This window comes from Girardinichthys multiradiatus, chromosome 9 (assembly GCF_021462225.1).
Source record: "Girardinichthys multiradiatus isolate DD_20200921_A chromosome 9, DD_fGirMul_XY1, whole genome shotgun sequence".
In the NCBI taxonomy this organism is placed as follows: Eukaryota; Metazoa; Chordata; class Actinopteri; order Cyprinodontiformes; family Goodeidae; genus Girardinichthys; species Girardinichthys multiradiatus.
The window spans coordinates 41,372,861-41,399,385 of record NC_061802.1 but is presented as its reverse complement, the minus strand read 5'-3'; the positions used below and the strand labels follow the sequence as shown (position 1 = coordinate 41,399,385).

Here is a 26,525-nt window from a genome sequence, read left to right as displayed (position 1 = left end):
CTACATGGAATGCAACAGTAAAGAGAGTCTTATATGTTATTGTCGCAAAGAAATACCTGCTTTTATGTGTATCACTTCTACCCCTTTGGTCCTGAGCAACATGTCTATATGAATACTGTATGGTTTACAGTGCCGTGCATTAGTATTCATAGTGGTTGAACTTCTGTGTATTCTTTTGGGGTATTATATGATAGAACAAAACAATTTAGCACATCACTGTGAGGTGGAAAGGAAAGGATGCAAGTGTAACTAATTGCCTTGAGAACTCATTCATAAATAAAGTCCATCTGTGTGTTTTAACTTTGTATAAATACAGCTGTTATGTGAATGCCTCATGGGTTTGTTAAAGAATATGTCAGTTCTGTGAGCTTGTCAGTTTACCGTCCTGAACTGACAAGTTGGGCAAGGACGGGATTAATCTGTTGACATGACAACTATAAATCGAGCACTCCTCAAATCTGGACCGTATGGAAGAGTGACAAGAAGAAAGCAATTGTTGAAGAAAAGCCATTGAAAATCCTGTTAGTAGTTTGCCACAAGCCATGTCAGGGGATGCAGCCAACGTGGAAGAAAATGAATACTGTACATCACCCTGAACGCACCTTTACCACAGTGAAACGTGGTGGCAGCATCATGCAGCGAATCTTAACATAAAATACAATGAAAACGAATATTGCCTAAGTCTAGAACTATCAGCAATCCACCTGGTTATCATCCCAATGGTCCATTACCCCTAAGTCATCAAAAAACAACCAGTTGTTTTAAGATGCATTTTACAGATGTGTTTGTGATAGGAGGTAGTGTATAAGATTTGTTTAAGTACAAATCTCTTATTGACAATGAGATTAGGATACCATTCAGTAGAATATGCTAGAATAAAATAATCCATGTAGGGATATTTTCTCACCATAATTTATGCTGAATGACACAGGTGGGAATTTTTCTCTCCACACTCAGACAGAAACACTTCAAGTGCATCTCTTTAAGAAAACATGCCCGTCACACCAGGATCAAGGCAACAGCTCAGTCAGGCAATAAATTATTCAGAGTCCTGTGCCACTGAATTTAGACATGGCAGAACAGGCCTGGAGAGCCAATGAAATGATAGCATGTCATGGTCCTTGAGTCTTGGGCTTTGGTTTTCATTTGTGTTGTATTGTGATCTCTATTGAGTTCTTTGTCATTTATTAGGTCTTGTCATTTTAGTACCTTATTATTGCTAGAAATGTCTTCCCACATTCAGTTCATTTCTCTATGTTCGTTATTGTCATTAGAGTCTTGTCATATCAGTTAATTTCTTCTGTGTTTAGTTTCTTATTTTTTTCTTGTGATCATCACTATGTGCATTTTGGTTTGTTCTCTTATTGGTAGTGTTAGACTTCTACCCATTGGTTTGGAGTTCCCTTTGTTTCTAGTTCAGTCCTTACTGTGTTAATTAGTTCCCTTCCCTCAGTCTCTCTGTTTGCTCTCTGCCTGAGCTGTTCTCACAGAAACCTGGCTGCAGCAAGAGGATTATGTTACTATAAGTGAGTCAACTCCTACTGATTATTTAAATTTTCACATTCCTCGAAATACTGGGCGGGGAGGAGGAGTAGCAACCATCTTTCAGTTCGATTTATTGACTAGTCCCAGACCAATCAATAGCTATAACTCTTTTTGAATATTTAATCCTTAGTTTTCCTCATCCAAATTGCAAAGCACTAAAATCACTTCTGTTTGTGGTTTTGTACCATCCACCAGGCTCTTACTCTCAATTTGTAGATCAGTTTTCAGACCTTTTATCTGATTTAGTGTTAAATGCAGATAAGGTTATTATAGTGGGGGATTTTAACATTCATGTTGACACTGAATGTTTTAGCCTAAATATAGCCTTTAATGCTATCTTAGACTCAATTGGCTTTGCTCAAAACATTAACAAACCTACCCACCTTTGTCTTCATTCTCTGGACCTTGTGCTGACATATGGTATTGAGTGTAAAGACATAACAATATTTTCTCATAACCCTGTCCTGTCTGACCATTTTCTAATAATCTTTGAGTTTAATTTAACCGAGTACTCCACACCTGAAAGAAAATTTCATTATAGTAGATAATTTTCAGACAATGCTGTAACAACCTTTAAAGAATCTGTTCCACTTTTGATTTCCTCACAGTGGAGGGCAATAATTCTGTTTCTGTCCCTTCCCAAATTGATTCTCTTGTTCATAGTGTTACTTCCTCATTGCGTGGTGCATTAGACAATGCAGCCCCTTTGAAAAAGAAGGTAATTATTCATAGGAGGCTATCTCCATGGTTTAATTCAGAGCTGCGTACTTTAAAGCACAATGTTAGAAAATTGGAGAGAAAATGGCAGTCTACACACCTAGAGGATTCCTACTTAATCTGGAAAAATAGCCTACTGTTGTATAAAAAGACACTTCGCCAAGCCAGAACAGCTTATTTCTCATCATTAAAAGAAGAGAACAAAAATAATCCTAAATTTCTCTTTAGTACAGTTGCTTAACTTACACAGAGTCATAGCTCTGTTGAGCCATCCATTCCCTTAGCTCTTAGCAGCCATGACTTTATGGGATTCTTCCAAAATAAAATTGATTCTATTAAAAAAAAAATCTTTGACATATTCCCGAAGATGATTACTTCATCTTCAGCAAGTGAGACAACATTGGAAGTAACTGTAGGACCTGATCTGTGTTTGGACTGTTTTGATCCTGTGGAGCTTCCTGAGTTATCAGAAATATTAGCTTCATCTAAACCTTCAACTTGTATGTTAGACCCAATCTCGACCAAATTATTTAAGGAAGTGTTCCCTCTGATTACCAGCCCCATTTTAGATATGATTAATCTATCTTTAGTAAATGGATATGTACCACAGGCTTTTAAGGTAGCTGTAATTAAACCTTTACTTAAGAAACCTTCGCTTGATCGAGATGACTTGAAAAATTACAGACCTATATCCAGTCTTCCTTTCTTATGTAAAATTCTTGAGAAAATAGTTGCTAATCAAATGTGTGAGCATTTACACAGCAATGACCTGTTTGAAGAGTTTCAGTCAGGCTTCAGAGCTCATCATAGCACTGAAACATCTCTACTGAAAGTCACTAATGATATTCTTATGGCCTCAGATAATGGACTTGTGTCTGTTCTGGTTCTGTTAGATCTCAGTGCTGCATTTGATGCAGTCGATCACAATATTCTCTTAGAAAGGCTGGAATATGCTGTAGGGATCAGGGGAACAGCGCTAGGCTGGTTTAAATCTTATCTGTCTGACAGATTCCAGTTTGTTCATGTAAATGTACCACAGGGTTCAGTACTTGGGTCAATTCTCTTTACTATATATATGCTTCCAATAGGTAAAATTATCAGGCAGCATAGAATACATTTTTACTGTTACGCTGATGATACTCAGCTTTACTTATCCAGGAATCCTGATGAGCCCAACCAGTTAGATAGACTACAAGCATGTCTTGAAGACATAAAAAGTTGCATGACTTTCAGTTTTCTGCTTTTAAATTCAGACAAGACAGAAGTTGTCGTCTTTAGACCGGAGTCTTTAAAAAAGACTGCTCTGTTCTCTCAAACCCCCAGTCGGTTGTGGCAGATGGCCGTTCACACTGAGCCTGGTTCTGCTGGAGATTTCTTCCTGTTAAAAGGGAGTTGTTCCTCTCCACTGTTGCTACATGCATGCTCAGTATGAGGGATTGCTGCAAAGTCAACGCCAGGGACTGTCTTCTGTCGCTACATGCTCATCCGGGAGGAGTGAATGCTGCAAGTCTCTGATTCGATGCAATCTGTTTCCTTAAACAGAAAAACTTTTTATCCAATTTGAATAAATAACTGAATCTGACTGCACTGTTCAATGGTTAGGATTAATTAGAAAGTATGAACCTGACTTTTGTGAAGTGCCTTGAGACGACATGTGTTGTGAATTGGCGCTATATAAATAACCTGAATTTAATTTAATTGAATTCCCCTGATTAAGCTCACCTGGATCCAATGCTATTCCTCCTCTCTTCTCCAGGGAGGTATTTAACCTCCCTGGTTTTTATTGTTCTTTACTGGTTTCTTCTTTTACTCTTCATGTGTACCATGTCTTACTCTCCTCCTGGAAATTCTGTAACTTTTCTGTTATTCCTTTATTAAACCATCTATCATGTTGATACCTAGTTCTTGTCCCTATTAACCCTATAATACATGACATAGCAGGACTCTACCTCCATCATCCAGTATCACTAAGGACATTTTAAATGCCCCCTCAGATAAAAGTGTAATTGGGCTTTGTCAATTTTATGCAGTCTCCCTACTTTTAAAACTGTAAGTAATGTCATCATGTTTTCTTTTTAATCTGCTATAATTCAAACCTCCTTTTATTCGTCTATTCAGCGCTTGATAAAAATGCAAGACTTTTGTGTCTACGTCAGAATAAAATTGCCATATTTAATATGATAAATTGTATTAATTGTTTGCACAAAAATCTGCGGAAGGCCCAGAGAATGTCCAAGAGCAATATTATGTTATACAAAAACACAGTGTGTTTATGACAGAGAGATGGAGACTATGAGTGGTTGGTTAGTGCAAAGAGCAAGGTAACAAACAAGACTGCATCACGTTTCACACTGCATGAAACCCGATCATTCAATGTCTCCTACTACCAGTAAGAGAGCTTCTGTTCACTAGAATTTACTGCTCCTATGCCTCCATTGGAACAGTTTACTAAACAATCCCAATCAAAATTGATTGCATTAAAGGTAGTTACAAGTTATCCATTTTTTATTTTTACCAAATGCTGTCAAACAGCTGAAAGTATATTTCTTCAAAATGACACCTTTAGTTTTATGATAGATAGCTGTGAGCAGAATTGATCTTATAGCACAAGCTGTACACCCATTAAACCATTACTGTCCTGAGCTGGACAGGTCCATCAAATAATTTGTTCTAGTCCTCTCATCTTAGAACAGTTTAACAACGGTCTAATAGCTTCTTCCCAAAAACCTTCCCCTTATGTTGCAGCACATTAAGTCTGAACACTCTAAAACTGCACTATTGGTGCTTACGTGTTCGGTTAGACTTTTTACTCTTGCCTAACAATCACTGGATTGGCATCATCCACGCCAAAAACCTGGATGGATAGATGGATGGATGGAGGGACATGGATGGATGGATGGATGGATGGATGGATGGATGGATGAATGGATGGATGGATGGAAAATAAACATCCCAAACTGATACAAAATAAGAAAATATTAAAACCAAGTGCATCAAGAAGTTTTTAAGATTATTGAGAACTATGGAGATGACAGATTTATTAATCACTTTTATCTGCAGAGCTTCCAAATCAATAATGGAGTCACTGATCTGCTCAGCTGCACCCACCCAGCCTAGCAGTACAGCTCTTGGTGAAGCTGCAGTGATATTCCACAGATCTAAGAATCTTGATGTTTACAGTTGATATGTAATTCGATTGAATGAGCCCTAAAATGGCTATTATTGTGATCTGGTGCTATAAAAATAAACTAAACTTAATTGAACCATATTGTTGTTTCTTTGTCTAAACCATGCTTAATGCTACTCTAGGTGAATAGTGCTGCAAGATTTTTGAAAAATATGTAATTGACACCTTTGCTGAAAATTGTGCTAAAATTAGCTCACCCCTTATTTTTGGAACACTCTTTTCCTTCCCTATTGCATAATGTTGCCAACCCTCTCATACACCCGGTGTATGCATCAAGGGAAATAAGAGTCCATTTAACTAGCCAAAGATGCGGAGCTTAAATGCGTGACTTTTAAAATATAATATTTTACCAAACATCAAATCCAAACAGTCTATTGCAATTGATAATGCTACAATGAATGCTATTTGATACATGGTGCAGCTCTAATCTCAGCAAATACAAATATCATTGACATTTTTCGTTCGTTCGTTCGTCGTCTTCCGCTTATCCAGGACCGGGTCGCGGGGGCAGCAGACTCAGCAGAGACGCCCAGACGTCCCTCTCTCCAGACACCTCCTCCAGCTCCTCCAGGGGGAGCCCAAGGCGTTCCCAGGCCAGCCGAGAGACATAGTCCCTCCAGCGTGTCCTGGGCCGTCCCCTGGGCCTCCTCCCGGTGGGACGTGCCTGGAACACCTCCCGAGGAAGGCGTCCAGGAGGCATCCGGTATAGATGCCCGAGCCACCTCAACTGGCTCCTCTCGATGTGGAGGAGCAGCGGCTCTACTCCGAGCTCCTCCCGGATGGCCGAGCTCCTCACCCTATCTCTAAGGGAGTGCCCGGCCACCCTACGGAGGAAGCTCATTTCAGCCGCTTGTATCCGTGATCTCGTTCTTTCGGTCATGACCCAAAGTTCATGGCCATAGGTGAGGGTAGGAACGTAGACCGACCAGTAAATTGAGAGCTTTGCTTTTCGGCTCAGCTCTCTCTTCACCACAATGGACCGGCACAGCGCCCCCATTACTGTGGCAGCCGCACCGATCCGTCTGTCGATCTCCCGCTCCATTCTTCCCTCACTCGTGAACAAGACCCCGAGATACTTAAACTCCTCCACTTGAGGCAGGAACTCCCCTCCAACCTGAAGAGGACAAACCACCCTTTTCCGGTCGAGTACCATGGCCTCGGACTTGGAGGAGCTGATCCCCATCCCAGCCGCTTCACACTCGGCTGCGAACCGCCACAGCGCATGCTGTAGGTCTTGGCTAGAGGGGGCCAGCAGGACCACGTCATCTGCAAAAAGAAGAGACGAAATCCACTGGTCCCCAAACCAAACCCCCTCCGGCCCTTGGCTGCGTCTAGAAATCCTGTCCATAAAAGTTATGAACAGGACCGGCGACAAAGGGCAGCCCTGCCGGAGTCCAACATGCACTGGGAACAGGTCCGACTTAGTGCCGGCAATGCGGACCAAACTCCTGCTCCGCTCGTACAGGGACCGGATGGCCCCTAATAAAGGGCCCCCGATTCCATACTCCTGGAGCACCCCCCACAGGGCATCACGAGGGACACAGTTGAATGCCTTTTCCGGGTCCACAAAACACATGTGAACCGGTTGGGCAAACTCCCATGAACCCTCGAGCACCCTGTAGAGGGTATAGAGCTGGTCCAGTGTTCCACGGCTGGGACGAAAACCACACTGTCCCTCCTGAAGCCGAGGTTCGACTATCGGTCGGACTCTCCTCTCCAATACCCTGGCGTAGGCCTTACCAGGGAGGCTGAGGAGTGTGATCCCCCTGTAGTTGGAACACACCCTCCGGTCCCCCTTCTTATAAAGGGGGACCACCACCCCAGTCTGCCAGTCCAGAGGCACTGTCCCCGACCGCCACGCAATGTTGAAGAGGCGTGTCAACCATGACAGCCCTACAACATCCAGACACTTGAGGTACTCAGGGCGGATCTCATCCACCCCCGAAGCCTTGCCACCGCGGAGCTTTTTAACCACCTCGGTGACTTCAGCCTGGGTGATGAAAGAGTCCAACCCCGAGTCCCCAGTCTCTGTTTCCACCACGGAATGCGTGATGGCAGGATTGAGGAGATCCTCGAAGTACTCCTTCCACCGCCCGATAATGTCCTCAGTCGAGGTCAGCAGTCTCCTGCCCCCACTATAAACAGTGTTGGCAAAGCACTGCCTCCCCCTCCTGAGGCGCCGGACGGTTTGCCAGAATCGCTTCGAGGCCAACCGGTAGTCCTTCTCCATGGCCTCACCGAACTCTTCCCAGGCCCGAGTTTTTGCCTCTGCCACAGCCCGGGCCCACAGGGTGGGACGCCGGCTCCGCCGTACCGGGTAACGTCACGTGCCTCGATATTTTGTTCTTCAAAAAAAATTGACATTTTTTAATTGATCAAATGTCTTCTTTTGAGATGAAATTCAATTTGGCAATTAATTTGGAAACTAAGGTCCCAGATTCTGTAGGAAGAGTTGAGATGATCAGAAGTTAATTGGGACATTTCATCAGTCAGGTGCACTATGTTTTATCAAGTAGAAAGTCGGCGCAGCCATCCAACAGGAAATTTAGAGCACTTCAGATCTGCTCCCTTCTGCTCACAAGCTATGTGGTGATGCTAATTTAATTTTCCACCAGGAACTGCCATCTGCCCACACAGCTAAAAGTACCACCACCTTTTTAATGACTATTGTATAACTGTGCTTGATAGGTCAGTACACTCACCTGACCGAAACCCCAGGCAATCTATTGGATATTGTCAACCTGGGTTTTGCTTCACACTCACAGGCTTAAAACCTCCATGCAACACTGTATTGCTCCAGCAGTTCATGCAAAATGAGCCGCAACCAGGTATTGAGTAGATATACTGTACAGTACATGAACAGACTTTCAATAGGCTGACATGTGATGTTCAAATTTTCTAAGAAACTTTTTCTTTAGCTATAAGCCATAATCAGCGACATTAACTGAAAAATATACCTTAAATGTAACCCTCACAGAATCTATTCAAAATCTCAGTTTTGCTTTTTGAACTAAATTGCTACAATAAACGTCTGATTGTGTTCTAATTTAGGATGCATTTGTACATTTGTTTTCTATAATGTCTTCTCAGCTTCCTTTCCAAATATAATAGCCGTATCTATACACCTTCACATAAATGCATAATTCATAAAATCTTCCCCAGCTTGAATATTTGCTGTTTCAGCCGGAGCTTTTATGGGATCTTAATGTAGGCCCTAATCTTCATCTATCCATGCACTGCCCCTCCCTTCTCCCTCCGCCTCCTTCCCTGCCTCCCTTCTCGGTACTGCATCGATGCCGCTACCTCCTCCCGGTGGTGATGTCACCGGCTCAGTGGAGCTGGAGCATCCTTGCCAAAGACAGGGAGACTACAGAGCCATTTTGACCGCTTCACTTTCTAAAACAGCGCTCAAGCGGCCACCTTCCCTCCACGGTTCTCAAGACAAGTTCAGTTCGGGCGGAGGGAGTGGGTGTTCTGGTCGGCTACGAGGGAGAATTCGTCGCTGACATCCTCCTCCTGTCCCGTTTTCATGAAGAGGAGAGGCTGGTGACAGACCCGGAGGAGAGCGGAAGTGGAGGTATCCACCGGGGGCTGGATGTAAACCCACAAACACGAAGAACACGGTGTGTTCCCTGGAGCTGTTCGGAGGTAATGCTGCCTTTTTGTGTCCATATTCAATGTCCTGTTAATACCGTTTTAATGACACGGTCCTTATTTAGTTGAATCTCTTGGGAGTGAATGAGCATAGGGCGCGGCCAGGGGAGAAGCTGTCATTATGCTGCCTTTAGCTGCCTTTAGCAGCATAATGACATTAAACACTAACATTAACATACGTCACTGGCATGTTATTTTGGTGCGTGTTTAAATAATTTAACGGGCTACATTTAAAATGCGAGGGAGGAGGGGTGGCTGATATAAATGCAGTCAGTGTCACTGGTCGAAAAGCCAAAAGTCTTTAGTCAATTTTATTTTCCAGGTTTAGAAATGTTAACTAGTTTTATTCAAACATAGGCCTGAAACCAGCATGTCGTTCTGAAAAAGAGGCCAAGTTCCAAAATATGAACGAAACGTCCCCACCTTTATGAGCTTCTGCTTCAAAATAATAAGGCTGCTGAGGTACATTAGCAGATTTTATGGGTATTTCACAGCTTTTGCCACCATAAAGATGGTGGCCGCCCAGGTAAGCTGCATCATCAGCTGATGGATCTGAGTTTGGGAGCAGATTATGATCAAGCCTTGGTTTCCCCCCCCCCCCCCCCCCCAAAGGGCTGATGAGTGATTAGAACTTTTAGAAGAAAGTTTTTTAAATAGGTTTTATTTAATCCACTCAGAGCTGTAATTTAATCCCTTCATTTAACTGCAAATTTAAATAATTTGTAATATTAATTCACTGCTACCCTTTTGCAGTTCTTTCTGTGTCAGTATTATCCCCAGCATGTAGCCATACAATGGGATTATACCTAAAAAACCTTTCTGCTGGCCCTTGTATATTATTGCTGAATACTTTTCATAAATTAACATTGTTGGGGCCACGTTTATGAAGATTTCAAGAGAGCAGGATGACACAGCAACTACACATGAATCAATGATGATGACAGACAGTTAGATCATGGAATGAGGGAGCATAATGAAATCCTAATATCTTACCTCAAACCTTGGCTATTAACTGGCTAAAAGAACTGAGTATGCTCTTACTAATGTGTGATCATTCAGGTTTAGTTAGCAGCGGTGATAGCTAAATCTAGGGTGCCGGTCTCTTAAGTGACAACATTGATAGATTACACTTTGATGATGAGTCATCTTCCTAAAACACACCCAGGCTGATCAGAAGCACATTGATTTTTATGCTGCTGTTCTTTTTTTTTTTTTTTAAGATGTAGTGACATGAAACTGCCCTGCTGAATTAACAGCAGTCCCTAGATTTCTGGTCTGTTTCAGTCCCATTGTCATCCAGATAAACATCCTGACATTTAGCTGCTGCTGCACTTCTTTTGTTATGGCTAGCTTTATTATCCATCTTCCTCGGCTGCAGCTGACCATGCATGACCTTTTTTTTATATAGCAGCCATGCAGCCCTGCCCTCCTCCTTTGTCCTGCTCACATCAACGGCAAAGTGTTATATTGCTCTTTTATTTTTTTTTCCACTTCGAAAAATTAGAGAACAGCTTTTTAGCATGACTCATACCAGAAATGTTGATTGTGTTTCAACATATACTTTGGATATATATTGTCTTACAAAAGTATTCACACTCCTTCAACCTTTTGTATTTAGTCACATTATAGCTGCAAACCTTATTGTATTTTGTACTGCGTCTGTGTGGAAAGGGCTCAGGCAGATCACCAACAACAAGCCGAAAGCCCCCCACTCCATCAACGACCGACGCCTCGCCAACGACCTGAACGAGTTCTGAACAAGTTCTACTGCCGCTTTGAAAGACAAAGGGACAGTCCTGCAACCATCCCCGACGACACCCCCCAACACCTGCAGCCACAATCCACCACCCCCACCCCTCCAACCTCAAGAGGGGCCTTGGCACCTCCAACCCCCACCCTGAAGTTCCCCCCCACCAGTCCCCTACCCACGCCGAGGACGGCTCTTTCCATCCAGGAGAGGGACGTCAACAAACTCTTCAGGAGACAGAACCCCCGGAAAGCTGCTGGTCCGGATTCTGTCTCACCAGCCAGCCTGAAGCATTGCGCTGATCAGCTGTCTCCAGTCTTCACAGACATTTTTAACACCTCACTGGAGACATGTCATGTGCCAGCCTGCTTCAAGTCCTCCACCATCGTCCCTGTTCCCAAGAAGCCAAGGACCACAGGGCTTAATGACTTCAGACCCGTCGCCCTGACCTCTATGGTGATGAAGTCCTTTGAGCGCCTTGTGCTCTCACACCTAAAAGACATCACCGACCCCCTCCTGGACCCCCTGCAGTTTGCCTACAGAGCCAACAGGTCTGTAGATGATGCAGTCAACCTAGCCCTTCACTTCATCCTCCAGCACCTGGACTCCACAGGAACCTACGCCAGGATCCTGTTTGTGGATTTCAGCTCTGCCTTCAACACCATCGTCCCAGCTCTGCTCCAGGAGAAGCTCTCCCAGCTGAGTGTGCCCGACTCCACCTGCAGGTGGATCACTGACTTCCTGTCAGACAGGAAGTCTTTTTTTTAATATATTGTTACAGCTCCTGTTGATAAAACTTTTGGTGGAGAATGGCAGATGCTTGGACTGGCCTTGTCAGCATAGCTACAGGCGCATGTAACTGCGCCTGCGCCTGTACGCTCTTTAAAGTGAAGCGTAGGCAGTGTTCGCACAAGCCCAGTGAAGTAAGTGCTGCCTGTGCATGCTCCAAGCTCAGAGACAGGCAACCCAAATGTCGTGCATATCTCTAACTGGGATTTTGCACTCGCAGAATGTCCCAGCCGTGCTTGTGGGGGTAACCATGACGCTGACTGACTGGGAAGCCATGAGTAGGGACACTGGGCTTACATTCTGACTGTAGTTGTATAACTACAGCAGACCCCAAACAGGGGACAAACCGATGGAATAAAATCTCACAGACTGGTTAGCAGTTGGTGTGCTGAAAGAGCTTTGTGCTAACCATTGCTAAACAGTAAGCTACCGTCTATACATTTTAGGGTAGCCTCATTTAGCTTGATAGCATATTGCTGAGTTAGTGAGCAGAAGCAACGGGTGAGCTGCTGGTACTTGTGACTACTTTTTGTTGACAGTCTTGTTGCTAATCGCCTATCTGTGTGATGGCAGCTGAGTCAAAGCGTGTAGCGTAACATATTGGCTAAGTTAGCGGGTGTGTTGCGGTTCACTGGGAGCAGGGAAGAGAGTCATTAAAGCAGGCCGTCATTGCTTCTTCAAACCCCACCCAAAATAGTTCATCCGACCAATCGTGTCTTTCACAAACTCCTCCCACACCCTAGAAACTCCCACTTAGGCACTGCAGAGACCCCCTTCTCCCTTTATAGAAGAGTGGCAAGAAGTAAAGCCAGGTACATTAAGCATGTGGAAGAAGGTGAGCCAGTCAATGAGCCTAAACTTATGCCCAGAGATGCAATGGGATGGTTTAGATCAAAGCACATTCATGTTTTTAAATGGCTCAATCAAGTTCCAGACCTAAATCCAACGGGGAATCTGTCGCTTGACTTGGAAGTTGCTGTTCACAGAAGCTTTCCATCCAATCAGGTCGATCTTCAGATATTTTGCAAAGAAAAATGGGCAAAAATCTCCATCTCTAGATGAGATGGTAAAAACGTACCCAAAATATTGACTCAGGAGGGCTGAAGACATACAAATCACTCTCCTCAGACGTTTATTTCTAAAGAATTTTAAAAACTATGCATCCTTTCCACATCACAATTTGTGTTGGAGTATTACATAAAGTCCCAACAAAATACATTAAACTTTGTGGTTGTTGTGTGAAACGGTACAATGGGGTTAAAGAGGTTTACAAACACTAATGTTGGGGGGAAAAAGTTTCTTTTCATTAGTATGCACTTTGTTCCCTCTTTCAGAGATCTAGAGGCCCCACACCTGGGTACCAGAGCAGCACTTGAAGGTGCTAAGAAGAAAACACCATGGCAGGGGCCTCTGTCAAGGTGGCAGTTCGGGTCCGTCCCTTCAATTCAAGGGAAATTGGAAGAGAAAGCAAATGCATCATCCAAATGTCTGGGAACACCACCAGTAAGTAGTCCAACCAGAACATTGTGGTTAAGCTGACTGTGCTGAGAATTTCTTTTAAATATTAATGTCATTTCACACAGTTGTTTTTATTGTCCTAACCCATTAAAATGAAATTCAGCCTAGAAGTCCACCTGTGGTCATGGCTAAAATGTTCAATAGGTTTATTGGTGCAATGGACTGGAAAACATAAAGAACAACAAGAGTGAAGGAATGGTTTACCAGCAAGCAGCCTGGCATATCAAGGTTTGAGCCTGTGGATCTTCCTTCTGTCAAAGGGCATGAGTTCATGCTCCTCCAGCTGCTTTGTTCATCATGCTGACCTCTGAACTTTCCTAGTGAAGGGATTACTAAAAGAGGAAATGAACTCAGCTTATGATCTGGAGTGACTGACTTAACCTCTGATAAACAAGCATGGTCTTTTCCAAGACACATGATGTGAGTAGATTGTTTATTCTGAATTTCAAAAGGAATCTGGTTTTATTCTGTCCCAGGAGAAAAATTTAATTTTGCTCTACTGGTTTCAAACAATGACAGCAGTCTTCACTTGTATGTGCCGGGTCGATGTCCACCAAACTGTAATCTCTTGGTGTTACACTTCAGGTGGATTATTCTCCATCAGATTTAATCTGACATGTAATTATGGAACGCCCTTTAATGGTAAAAGCAGGATTTAAAAATCGCTCCTTATTTCAGATTTTCAAAGTAATCTTTTTACTCAAATCTGCCACAAATGCAAAATGTACAGTGGATGTTACAGAAGCGGCAAAAATTTCACAAAAAGTACAACATATTTATTTCTTGATCACCAACAGTTTTTTTTAATGATTTGTTTTGATAGCGTTTTGTTTGGAAGAATACGTAGTAGTTCAGAGCCCCACATTCCAGCGACTTTAGGGAGCACAGAGTGAGGAGACTGGAAAGATACTTGATATGTTATCTGCTCTGCAAGGTAAAGCCATTCATCAATAATAGATAGGACATACTAAAATATTAACTGTTTGGCCTGATTTAGTCATCTCCGCCCCCATGACATGAGTGCCTAGACAACAGGCCGTATGGCCTTGTTCTGTGCCTTAGTGCTTTTCTTTGAGGTTATGTTTGCAGTTTTAGCAGAGTAAATATTAAAAAAGGTGATGGATTCTATGATGTCTTTTTATCATCCTCCTCTGCCTTTACAGCAGTGAGTGAATAATGCCTGCTGTCACAATAGTCTCATTAAGCTTTCTCTTTACATAGCTACTCATGGGAACATACTGACTGTGTACAAGAAGAATATCCTTGGACATATGGTTGTAACACTTGATCAATTATAATTATGCAATAAGATTTCATTTAGAATTGATCAGCCTCATATTTATCAATTTTAATCTGAAGAAGTAACTTGTTCTTCTTTATCAGGGAGCTCTAAATGCATAGCAAAGGGAAAGACATGAAATGTGTATGGCATGAGAGTATTTATTTTGAGTTTCACAATATTGTCACCTCAGTTGAAAGTATTGATTTTATCTAAACTAGTCCCTTATAGAATCAAAGATTACCTTTTGTAATCACGCAAACATATTTTGAGTATTAGGTAATTAATTCATTAAGAAATAAAATTAACAAGCAAGGGGAATGAACTCCAAGTGAAGCTCCTTTTCCGGACACCTCTGATCTGCTGCAAAAAAAAAACTGATAAGAGGACACCTTTCTTTGGTTTGAACTATTTGACATATACCAACATGCATCTAAATAAACAGTTTACAAGGATCGTAAACACTGCATGGTTTAGCAATCTCAGAAACATCATCTGTGGGATAAAAGCTTGTTTAGGCTCAGTCTAATATCATGGTGAAAGCCTTTTACAAAACTCTTATCCAGAGTGGGAAATGCATCAATATGTGTGAAAAAAGTCTGATTTTCTTTAGGGTTGATATGCAACACTATAAAGTTAGTTTCTCTAGAGTTTCTTTTATGTTGTGAATCACTGTCTGGTCCAATTAAATTTAATGTGTTTAGCTCAGAAAAGGTGCCAATGATTCCACTTGCTCATAAAATGGCACATAACCATAAAGGCTTTACAAGGTATGAAATATTAAAACTGAAAAAGCTGACTTCATTTTGAAATGGCCCACAGAAGACAAGCATCCTGTAATAAGAAATTCTGTAATTCTTTCATTTTCTGTTGGATTCCAAACTAATACCTCAAATAAACAATCTGCAGCACATTTTTCCTCTTTTATATGACAAATCCAGAGATCAATCAAAATCGGCAGGTTAAACCTCCTAGAAGCCCATCTCTAGTTTTTAGTTTGGTTAATTGACATGAGCAGAAATCAGGGTGAATTTAGCAGTATGCCAGCTATACTAATGGAGTTCATGTTGTTCAGTCACACAAAGATGCTTTTAGTTAGACTGCCAATCTTTCAGTAGAGCAGATTGGTCTCTTCCAAACAGAGTCAATAGATGTGGATGTGGGCTGAAGGATATGAGCAGGCTGGCGTCATGAAAAGAAAGCCTATTGGTTACTGTGTCTGGAGGGGACACAGAAGCTGGGTGTAAATGCCCCCTTGTCCCCACCTAGTCTTGGCTAAAGAAAAGGAAGGGAAGAAGGAGCTCTGGAATTTGTGTCTGGGCCCTTTTCTGTTCTCTCTGACACTCATGAGTGGGTCAATAGCTTGGTTCCCACAGAGAGAGAAAATGGCAGCAGTCTTGTGTGTGCGATGTTCCCTCCCACGCTGACCTTAATTAAAATGCAGAGGACAGACACGGGGGAAAAATGTGTCTGCATTTGGAGGACGAGAGAGTGCAAACTCTTGGTGAAAACATCTTGATTGTTTTTTGCCGCAAAACGTTCCGAACATATCCGACATGTCACCATTGGACACTGTAATACACCACAAACGTTTGTAAAAATGCTGACTAATAACTTTACACCAGCATAATACTACAGTTACTACAGTTTATTTAGTTGACCTTTTCTATAGCATTTCTTTGAGAGAGCGGTATACTCTGTACATGTTTTATATCTATACATCATAAACCCAGGGAGAAGTCCGGCTTAAAGCAGCAAACAGCTGCTGCTGCTGACACTGACATGACTCCCAGTCACTGTCAGTGGGTTTAGCTCCCCTCTGCCAGATATGCTGACGAAGCCACATTTCCTCTTCTATTGACTGGGCCAAGTCATCCGTGACAGCCTGACCGGCATCACTCAGTCACGATTATGAAGACCCAGCAGCTACGACAAACGGAAGCATGGAACGTGTCATGAAACAATGCTGAAATCATGACTGAAAGCAAATATAATTTTACACTGCAGTCAAATTAGGACATTTCTCTAATGAGGTATACTTGATGGAGTAGTAGTATTTGATAAAGTATGATCTTAACCGTTACACCATAGGTTAAACACCCCAGGTTTAGTCTAAAGTCAATTTACAAGTTTTTTAAAAAACAGTTAAAATGCTAAATCTCATTAAATTGCATGTATGTTTTATAAATAACTTTAAAGGAATATCAGTCCGTAAAACACTTCATATAATTTATTTCCTTTTTTTATGCCTAATGCTTAGTAAGGTAAGCTTATATAGATAAATACCATTAAATATAACAAGTAGGCCTGAGCAAGGTCTTGAGTAAAAATCTACACAAGAATTGTAATGTACAAAATAATCTAATTATGTTTAATTAAAACAGAAATTGAAAAATCACCTAATGTTGAAATAAATAAATAAATTTACTATTGCAGTTATAATAATGTTAGTTATAACATCTATTTATAGTTTTTTATATTTTATTACAAAGACTTAAGTAAATTATAAATAAGTAACTGCCAAATTTGTAGTAATTTTCAAGTCCTTACAGATTATAAGCTTGTTTTAGCCTGCAGTCAGCTACTTTACAGACATGCTGTCATAGCTCGCCTGGTATAGTTTAAAAAACCATGGGGGTAATGGGTGGTGCTCTTTTAGAGAACAGAGCTCCACCTCCTGCAGTTACCTCCAGAACCACCTGAGACAAGGCTTCATTTCTCCACGCTCATTCCAGATCAGCAGCTTCAAAAATACACAAGTTCAGTGACCCAAAAGTGTAAGAGCCTGCTTTCAGTCAGCTGACCAGTAGTGTGCAGCAACAGGTGGGGTAGGGTTACTTTATGCTCCGTCAGACATTTCTGGTCACAGTGGTGTTTTTTTCCCCTGTAATATTCCATTAAAAGGACTTTAAACAGTAGGACGGTATGTCAGAAATGTAAAATTTAAAACCTTGGTATAACTGGATACCAGTAACCATCACAGGCCTGTTAAACAGACAAAAACAACTGATATGTTTTTAATTTCTAGTGTTATTTAGAAGCAAAAGTTATTTACATGAGTAAGGTGCAGATTAGGTCAGTTTCTGCTACAGTATGTTTCATGTTGCAGATTCTCATAAGCTTTTATTAATATACCAAAATTAGTTCTTGTGCTAGTTGAAGTTTTAAAAGATAGAGGCCTAAACACTTTTAGATATTTTATTATCAACACAATGTCATTATTACACTTTGCAACCACAGAGAGCAGGAGAGAATTTAGCCATTCTGTTATCAGCTGTGATGCAAATAGTCATTTTCTTCTTTACCATATTTGATTCATGACAGTTTTTGTATCTGTCATTGGGCAACCACTGCTCCCAGCTCTGTTAAAACATAACTAGTGTCTAAGTTTCTATAAATAGCACTTTATGGAATAACCAGATATTTACCTATTAATAAACCCATCCTTGCTTTGAAAAATTGTTTCCATAGCAAAATCAGAAGCTCCATGGCATGACAAATATGAGTGTTGTTTATTAAATGATGAAGAAACTGTGTTCTGATAGAGATTAGATTAGAGATGAACTACTGAGTGTATGTTGGATAGGTCAGTCTCTGTGTTTCTCAGTAACCCTCAGATATCCCATGGATCACAGCCACTCCAAAGTAATTATCTCATCTGAGTGCAGAGAGCTTCCGCTTCCTTCTTTAAAATGCCGAGGGGCCTGATTTTATTTGAATCGGAGCAAAATTTATGATGAGTCAGCATCAGGAAAATGTTTTACTGCAGAGACTCATCCTAGACAGTAGTCGGGTCATGGTTTATTTTTAAGGTTTAATCTTTGCTGAACCAGTTGGGGTCTCCTTGTAAACATGATTTGAGTAAAAATATCCATATTTTCTTGATCATTTCAGTTATTAATTTGGAAAATTGGTTTGTTTTTGTATCATTTGCTGTAATGGATGAATATGTATGTGTTTTTGTACAACAGAGGAAGTTTATAAAAGACACATGTAATAATGCTATTGTAACATGTATTTAAATGAGCTATGTATGTTAGAACGAATGGGATGCAACCACTTTCATGTATATTAGAGCAATTTGTGTTTGTAAAGTTTAGCAGTATCATCAAAATCAAACATGAATACAATAATGAGGGTGTGATTGATTAAAACTAAGTGTCCATATGTTTTAAATAATGACATCTAACTGGATCTGTAATGATGGTTTCACACTGATGGCAAAAGAATTGTAGAAGACATTTTGTTTGCCTGGATTTAGCATGGTCAGTGAATAAAGACTAGCATATTTGTCATAGTGAAGAACGGGGCTGAAATATGAAACCTTAGCGTGCCACACTGGCCTATATTTCATAGCCTGGAAACGGGAGCGTTGTAGGGTGAATCATAGGATGAGTGCTGGACAATGTACTTAGCCCCTAGTCCTTCCTTTTTTACTGACCACATGTGCATTAGTAGAGAATGTGATCTGCTGCTCTGGGAGCACAGAGGAAGTATTTTCATTGCTGGCATTACCTTATTAAATTGCATACTATGTGCTCCCTTTGGTTAGGCTAACCAATAGGTGCTCTACTACTCATACAAAAAAATTTCAAACAAACATTTATACATTTATAAAATTTTCCTAAGTCATGTTAAAGCTCACCCTTCAAATGGTTTTGCACCCCAGTTTTGTAAATGGTACAGATGCATTTCCAATGTGAAATCAGGTCAGACATCAGTGGATTATGACTAGATAAGACATCACAATTCAACTGGGTATACCTGAGTCATCCTTGTTCATGCCATTAAATACTAATTGGTCTGTGCAAAGTGGTGTTTTGTAATCTCAAATTAATTGCAACAGTATAACTACAATGCTCAACAAAATAAAGGGAACACTCAAATAACACATCCTAGATCTGAATGAATGAAATATTCTCATTGAATACTTTGTTCTGTACAAAGTTGAATGTGCTGACAACAAAATCAGACAAAAATCATCAATGGAAATCAAATTTATTAACCAATGGAGGCCTGGATTTGGAGTCACACACAAAATTAAAGTGGAAAAACACTACAGACTGATACAACTTTGATGTAATGTCCTTAAAACAAGTCAAAATGAGGCTCAGTATTGTGTGTGACCTCCATGTGCCTGTATGACCTCCCTACAACGCCTGGACATGCTCCTGATGAGACGGTGGATGGTCTCCTGAGGGATCTCCTCCCAGACCTGGACTAAAACATCCACCAACTCCTGGACAGTCTGTGGTGCAACGTGACATTGGTGGATGGAGCGAGACATGATGTCCCAGATGTGCTCCATCGGATTCAGGTCTGGGGAACGGGCGGGCCGGTCCATAGCTTCAATGTCTTCATCTTGCAGGAACTGCTGACACACTCCAGCCACATGAGGTCTAGCATTGTCCTGCATTAGGAGGAACCCAGGCCCCACAGCACCAGCATATAGTCTCACAAGGGGTCTGAGGATCTCATCTTGGTACCTAAGGGCAGTCAGGCTACCTCTGGTGAGCACATGGAGGGCTGCGCGGTCCTCCAAAGAAATGCCAGTCCACACCATTACTGACCCACTGCCAAACTGGTCATGCTGAAGGATGTTGCAGGCAGCAGATCACTCTCCACGGTGTCTCCAGACTCTGTCACGTCTGTCACATGTGCTCAGTGTGAACCTGCTTTCATTTGTGAAGACCACAGGGCGCCAGTGGCAAATTTGCCAATCCTGGTGTTCTCTGGCAAATGCCAAGCGTCCTGCAGGGTGTTGGGCTGTGAGCACAACCCCCATTTGTGGACGTCAGGCCCTCATACCATCCTCATGGAGTCGGTTTCTAACCGTTTGTGCAGACACATGCACATTTGTGGCCTGCTGGAGGTCATTTTGCAGGGCTCTGGCAGTGCTCCTCCTGTTCCTCCTTGCACAAAGGCGGAGGTAGCGGTCATGCTGCTGGGTTGTTGTCCTCCTACGGCCTCCTCCACGTCTCCTGGTGTACTGGTCTGTTTCCTGGTAGCGCCTCCAGGCTCTGGACACTACGCTGACAGACACAGCAAACCTTCTTGCCACAGCTCGCATTGATGTGCCATCCTGGATGAGCTGCACTACCTGAGCCACTTGTGTGGGTTGTAGAGTCCGTCTCATGCTACCACGAGTGTGAAAGCACCACCAACATTCAAAAGTGACCAAAACATCAGCCAGAAAGCATAGGTACTGAGAAGTGGTGTGTGGTCCCCATCTGCAGAACCACTCCTTTATTGAGTGTGTCTTGCTAATCGCCAAAGATTTCCCCCTGTTGTCTATTCCATTTGCACAACAGGATGTGAAATTGATTGTCAATCAGTGTTGCTTCCTAAGTGGACAGTTTGATTTCACAGAAGTTTGATTTACATGGAGTTATATTGTGTTAAGTGTTCTCTTTATTTTTTTCAGCAGTGTACATTTACCATGATATCAATGGATTTGTCAAGAGAATGTAAAGGCAGTAAATAATGCAAAAAAAAAGTTAAATGTCTGAGTGTAAAGATGGGCTGATAGTGGCTTTTTGCACAGAGAATGAAGATAGGAACACATTAAATCCCAGCTACATTTTAGTCACCCAGCAACAAGGAATGACATTAACATTGACAAAGAAATACTTTTTTAAAGACAGAAAACAGAAACTGAATCTTGGAGAGAATGAGACATTAGTGATGAGTTGAGCTTGAACCTGCCAAGCTCAGTTTTCGCTGCTCTAAAATGGTCTGTAAAACCTGGACTTTAACAAAATGGCTTTTCATGTTGGATATAATCATAGAGGCTGATTTTATTTAAATTAAATTAGCTTCTACTTTGCAGTGCCATTGCTTTATAGAGTTACCTGAAGAGATTTGCTGGAGACAGTACAAATATTTACAAAATATAGCTGAACAAAAAATGAAGTTGCAGTCGGCATCACAATAATGATGTGTGCAATAATATGTGGTTAGCTGTTGTATTTCAGGTGACATGGATTCTTACTCTGCATGCAGCTGGATGGATTTCCACTGCCCTTGAGGTCCACACCTGATATGATATGCTAAGGCTCACCAAGAGTGGTGGGAACATCATTATGATAGAAAAGAGAGACTACTAAAATTCAATAATATCACAATCCAAGGTTTTCCTAACATTGTGTGCCGTGGAAAATATGATGATAGATCTTCTGTGTCAGTTTGCTTCTGCGAACATTTGTAAAATAATGGGTTGCTTTCAGGAGCTCAGGGAATTTCAACGTTGTACCGTGTTAGGACATCACCCGTGCAACAAGTCTACCTATGGAAGTTCTTGGTCACTAAATATTCCAGTCAACTGTTATTGGTATTACAACAAAGTGGAAGTGATGGGGAACAATAGCAACTCATCCAAGAAATGGTATTCCAAGTAAAATCAGAGTGGGGTCAGCTGGTGTCTAGTCACATAGGATCTGATTTTCAAAAGATTTGCATGTACAAAACCACACGCAAACTTGTTTGCGTCCTCATAGCTGATCTACAAACGAGGTGGTAATCGGATTGCATGTGCAACATCAGCTGAACTGCGGGGGCAAACTTTTTAGCGTGTCTCCCTTCATAAATATGCAAAACACGATAATGACCAAACGCGCAAATTCATGGGAGGATATGCAAATGTCATCCCTTATAACCCGCAATGCGATTTTCAATGTGATTTTTCGATTGCGGGCACAATTTTTGGGTCTGGATGTTTGAAATGCAGGTGCTAACTGGGAGCAAAAATGTCTGCTGTCACTTTGGCCTGAAGGAGGCATAGATAGAATGACAGATGACAGAGAGAGAGAATCTTCTGTATATTTGCCAACAGATTTGGGTTGTCAGAAATGAAAATATTAAAAATAGATGAGAATAGAGGATTCTATGTAGGATTATCTAAGCTCTGATTTGGAGCCAATCACAAACAAAAGCCATTATATTATATATGTTTCTCCTACGTTAAAACTCCTTGCAACACTTCATTCAGCATCATTCCACATCGCTGTCAATGATCATCTGCTGAACGTGCACAAACCTGATCATGGCAAAATGCTCACACAACTGATCAAGTTCGCACAGCCTGTAATCGCACATCGTGCAAAAGACCCACTGTGCTTTGATGATAATATAATTAATAGGAAAGAATTAGAGACATAAGGCAGATTAAAACCTTAATTTGCAAACTGGATGCTAAAATCACTTCTTAGCAGGTTAAAAATCACAATTTTAAGGCATCTTTTCCATGTGGTGACAAAGACAGTGTATGCTTTAACCTTCTCACTTATCTAAACACATGCATTATTGACAGTAACATTATGTCATTGCAGTGCAATCGGAGCTGGATCAGTTTGATTACGTTGTTTAAATGTGAACATATGCCAGGGGAGGGTTTTGTCTATGCAGTAAAAAATTATTTTGTGTCACTAAAAAACAATTTAAGCAATCAAACACGTATATCATTAAAATATTGGCAAAACAAACAAAACAAATTTAGTCAAATCATTGGAAAATAATTTATTTTTATGTACATAAATGTTTGATGTAACTTTTTTGCAGCACAGTTATGTGATGCTATGTTTTAAAATTAGCAAAGCTATGACATACAGATTGCCAACTCCTACAACAATCTATTTTTATGTTGCTAATATAATGTTCAGATTTAAATATTGTGGCTGTTTATGATAAACTCTGAAGTCTTCAAACATATACTCAAAAAAAACAACAGAACCCGGTGAGTCTCTGAAAAGAATTAAAAGATAAATTAATTGACAGACAGATTTGTCTTTTATATTGCTATTATTGATTGGCCAATTTGTTGCGAGTTACGTTGAGCAAGATAAGAGAAATAATCTTGTCAGGGCAGATGACAAACCTGCTGTGAGTTGCACAATAAAAGTTAACTAACTGTAACAGTCCAGAAAAGCAAGAACAGAACAGAAGAAAAGAAATCAGCAACTGGATCATTTATAATGATGCAGCTCTAGCAACACAGCAGAGGATCTGCTTGCTTTTCTTCTTGTTCCAGCCAGTAATTCACGCAATTTCCTTATTTAAATAGGGCAATCTGCACCTGTTTTGCACCTGCTAACCATTGCACGTGCCATCTTTAAAAATCGCAGACAACACGTGCAATTTATCTATAGTACACGCAAATTAGCACCCGCTATTTGGGATCATTGAAAATCAAGCCCATAATGTGCAGAGGTCGGCAACTTTCTGCAGAGTCATTATCTACAGACCTCCAAACATGCTGCCACTGGACTCTAGAGCAGTGGAGGAATGTTCTCTGGAGTGATAACTCAGGCCTCTCTGTCTGGCAATCCAATAGAGGAGTCTAGGTTTGGCACTTCCCATGAGAATGGCACTTGCTAGACTGCACTTTGTCAAGTGTAGAGTTTAGCGCAGAGGGGTTATGTTTTTCAGGATTTAAATCTGGCCCCCCAGATTCTGTAAAAGGAACGCTTAATGCTTCAGCAAAACAAACTCTATTGGAAAACTGTATGGTCCCAACTTTGTAGGAAACGTTTTGGGATGGCTCCCATGTTTCAAAATAACTCTGCATGAGTACGAAGAACAAGGTCCATAAAGACATGAATGAGGGTTTGGTGTGGAAGGAATATACAATAAAACAAAGTTGTTTCCATTATGTGGAGGATAAGTTGTCAAGAGAAACAGCCCCTGTCAAATCTCTTGACACCCAAGCAGCTGAGGGAGTTGCCTAAAAATAAAAGCAATAATGTCTGTCCACCAGTCCATGTTTAGTCTTCATGGTAACCAACTATTGTATTGACTGGGGAGGCGATGGCCGCTTCCTCTACTTTCTTTTCTGCATCGGCTCTTAAATTAGATATTCATCACACTTTGACATGTTCAGACATGTTGCTTTGGAGACGGTCAAAAAGACAATAGTCTCTCCCGTCAAGGTGTATGCTGCACAGCTGAAAATAATTAATCCTGTTATCCTACATTAGCAGGACAAAAAAAGTCATGTAGTTATTTCCTGGAAATCAGCTCCAAGCTAAGCTCAGCTGCCTAGTCTCCGTCTCCAAGCCCACAGCTTTCGGTGTGTTCAAACATGGCCATGCACCTTCCTTCTCCAGAACAAGCTATCCAGAACCTTTCAAAACCAAACAAAAGCCTTCATTGTAGCACATTGTGCCAAAAATAAACTTGAACCTGCGCCCAACAATGGCAAATGGTAGCTGTCATTCATCTTAAAATTATTATAAAAATACACATCAAAGCACAAGTCTCACTTAATGTGTCCCAGTCCATTCTGGCAGTTTAATCTCAGGAAGTGTTTTGATGTAGACTTCAAAAGTTCTCAGTAAATTTAGTTCCAAGTTTTGATTTAAGGGATTTGGTTGGTTTAGTAACCATTGTAAAAAAATAAAATAAACAGAAAATATGCCCTCCCAGCGCTGTTTGCACAGCTTGACTCAGCTCAAATGCTATTTCAATCAGACAGCTCCCACCCTTGCATCCTCCATCTTACCTTTGTTTCTTGTCTTTCAGCCATCATCAACCCCAAGCAGGCCAAAGACAACAAGAGCTTCAACTTTGATTACTCCTACTGGTCGCACACAACGGTAACTCATTCTGCACCTGTGCATCTCAGCGAGGACACACATTTACATTAGAGTGAGTTGCTTTGTGTTGTGTTGTCAGATTTACGAGATATTGATCTCTATCCCCAGCCCGAGGATGTCAATTATGCCTCCCAGATGCGTGTGTACAAAGACATCGGAGAGGAAATGTTGCTTCATGCCTTTGAAGGATACAACGTCTGCATCTTTGCATATGGTCAGACAGGTGCTGGCAAATCCTACACAATGATGGGAAAACAGGATGTCAAGGATCAGCAAGGAATCATTCCACTGGTAGAGTGACACATAGTGTAACCAGTGCAGATTGCAACTAACGTAACTTTCTTTCTGAATTAACTTGCCCCTTAAAATGCCTTTTTTCACCTTCTAGCTTTGTGAAGATCTTTTCACGAAGATCAGTGATAATACAGACAACAGCTTATCCTACTCTGTGGAGGTAAGAGTGGGAGGCCACTGGTAAAGGCCTCTATACTCAATGGTGCCACCTGGTCCAAACTAAATATGTGTTTGAATAGGTTAGCTACATGGAGATCTACTGTGAGCGTGTGCGGGACTTGCTGAACCCTAAAAACAAAGGGAACCTACGCGTTAGAGAACATCCTCTGATGGGTCCTTACGTTGAGGACCTGTCCAAACTGGCTGTCACATCTTACAATGATATCCAGGATCTAATGGACTCTGGCAACAAGGCCAGGTGACGGAATCATATATGCTGTGTTCAAAATATTTGTCCAGGATCAATTTATTATACTATATATATCTTCAATGATTTTTAAAAACAAAATTGTGTCCAGAGGTTTATACTAAATTTGGTTGAAAAAGATTAGATTGTGTGATTATTCAAACCGATGAGGAGTGGAGTTACACCTCTTTGTTGGAGTGTCATGTTGTTACTTTAGCTCTAACACAATACAAAGTTAAGCACTGTTTCATGACCCTTGAGGCACCTTGGTGAACCAAACATGCACATTTTGCTTATTTGGTTTTTTTGGATTCTCAATATCTCTTAAAGCTGCAGTAGGGAGTTCTGAGAAAACCTGGACTTAGCCTTTTGAACAAGCACACCTTACAGGTCCTTCCCCCTTGCTCTCTGCTGTGCTACAGCCTTGCCTCCACAGTGGAGCCTGCATTGAACGCGCAGCTTTCTTTTCGTCATCGGTCTTCTTCTGTTTACCTGTCTTTATTTTCGGAGCAGGTGCAGTTGTCCTGTAACATTAGGTTGTTTCTCTGCCATTAGCACAGCTGCAGCACACCAGCAATCTTTAGTTTGAACGACGGTGCGAGGGGGGAAGAGGTGCGAGCATGATTCACACTGCTAAAACCTTCCTCCTGGCTCTGGTTGTTTCTGACCGGGAGCGGTGTATATCTGCAAATGGCAGTAGGACCACTGGAAGGAGCCAGAGGAGCTTGATTTTTTCACAGATTACCTGTCTCACTTTCTACTGTCAGGATATAAAGACAGTTTTAACAAATATGTAAAAA

The 26,525-nt window shown here is 41.4% G+C and overlaps 1 protein-coding gene across 1 annotated transcript in view; it reads left to right on the top strand.

The window, feature by feature from the left end:
* Positions 1 to 8,780: 8,780 nt before the first annotated feature.
* kif1aa (kinesin family member 1Aa) overlaps positions 8,781 to 26,525 on the top strand; it is a 58,386-nt gene continuing 40,641 nt past the window's right edge. The window contains exons 1-6 of the mRNA XM_047374390.1: positions 8,781 to 9,097; positions 12,974 to 13,142; positions 24,952 to 25,025; positions 25,134 to 25,316; positions 25,414 to 25,479; positions 25,559 to 25,737. Of these exons, the coding sequence (XP_047230346.1) occupies positions 13,037 to 13,142; positions 24,952 to 25,025; positions 25,134 to 25,316; positions 25,414 to 25,479; positions 25,559 to 25,737 (608 nt within the window). The 5' untranslated portion in view covers positions 8,781 to 9,097; positions 12,974 to 13,036. The remainder of the gene's footprint in view (positions 9,098 to 12,973; positions 13,143 to 24,951; positions 25,026 to 25,133; positions 25,317 to 25,413; positions 25,480 to 25,558; positions 25,738 to 26,525) is intronic.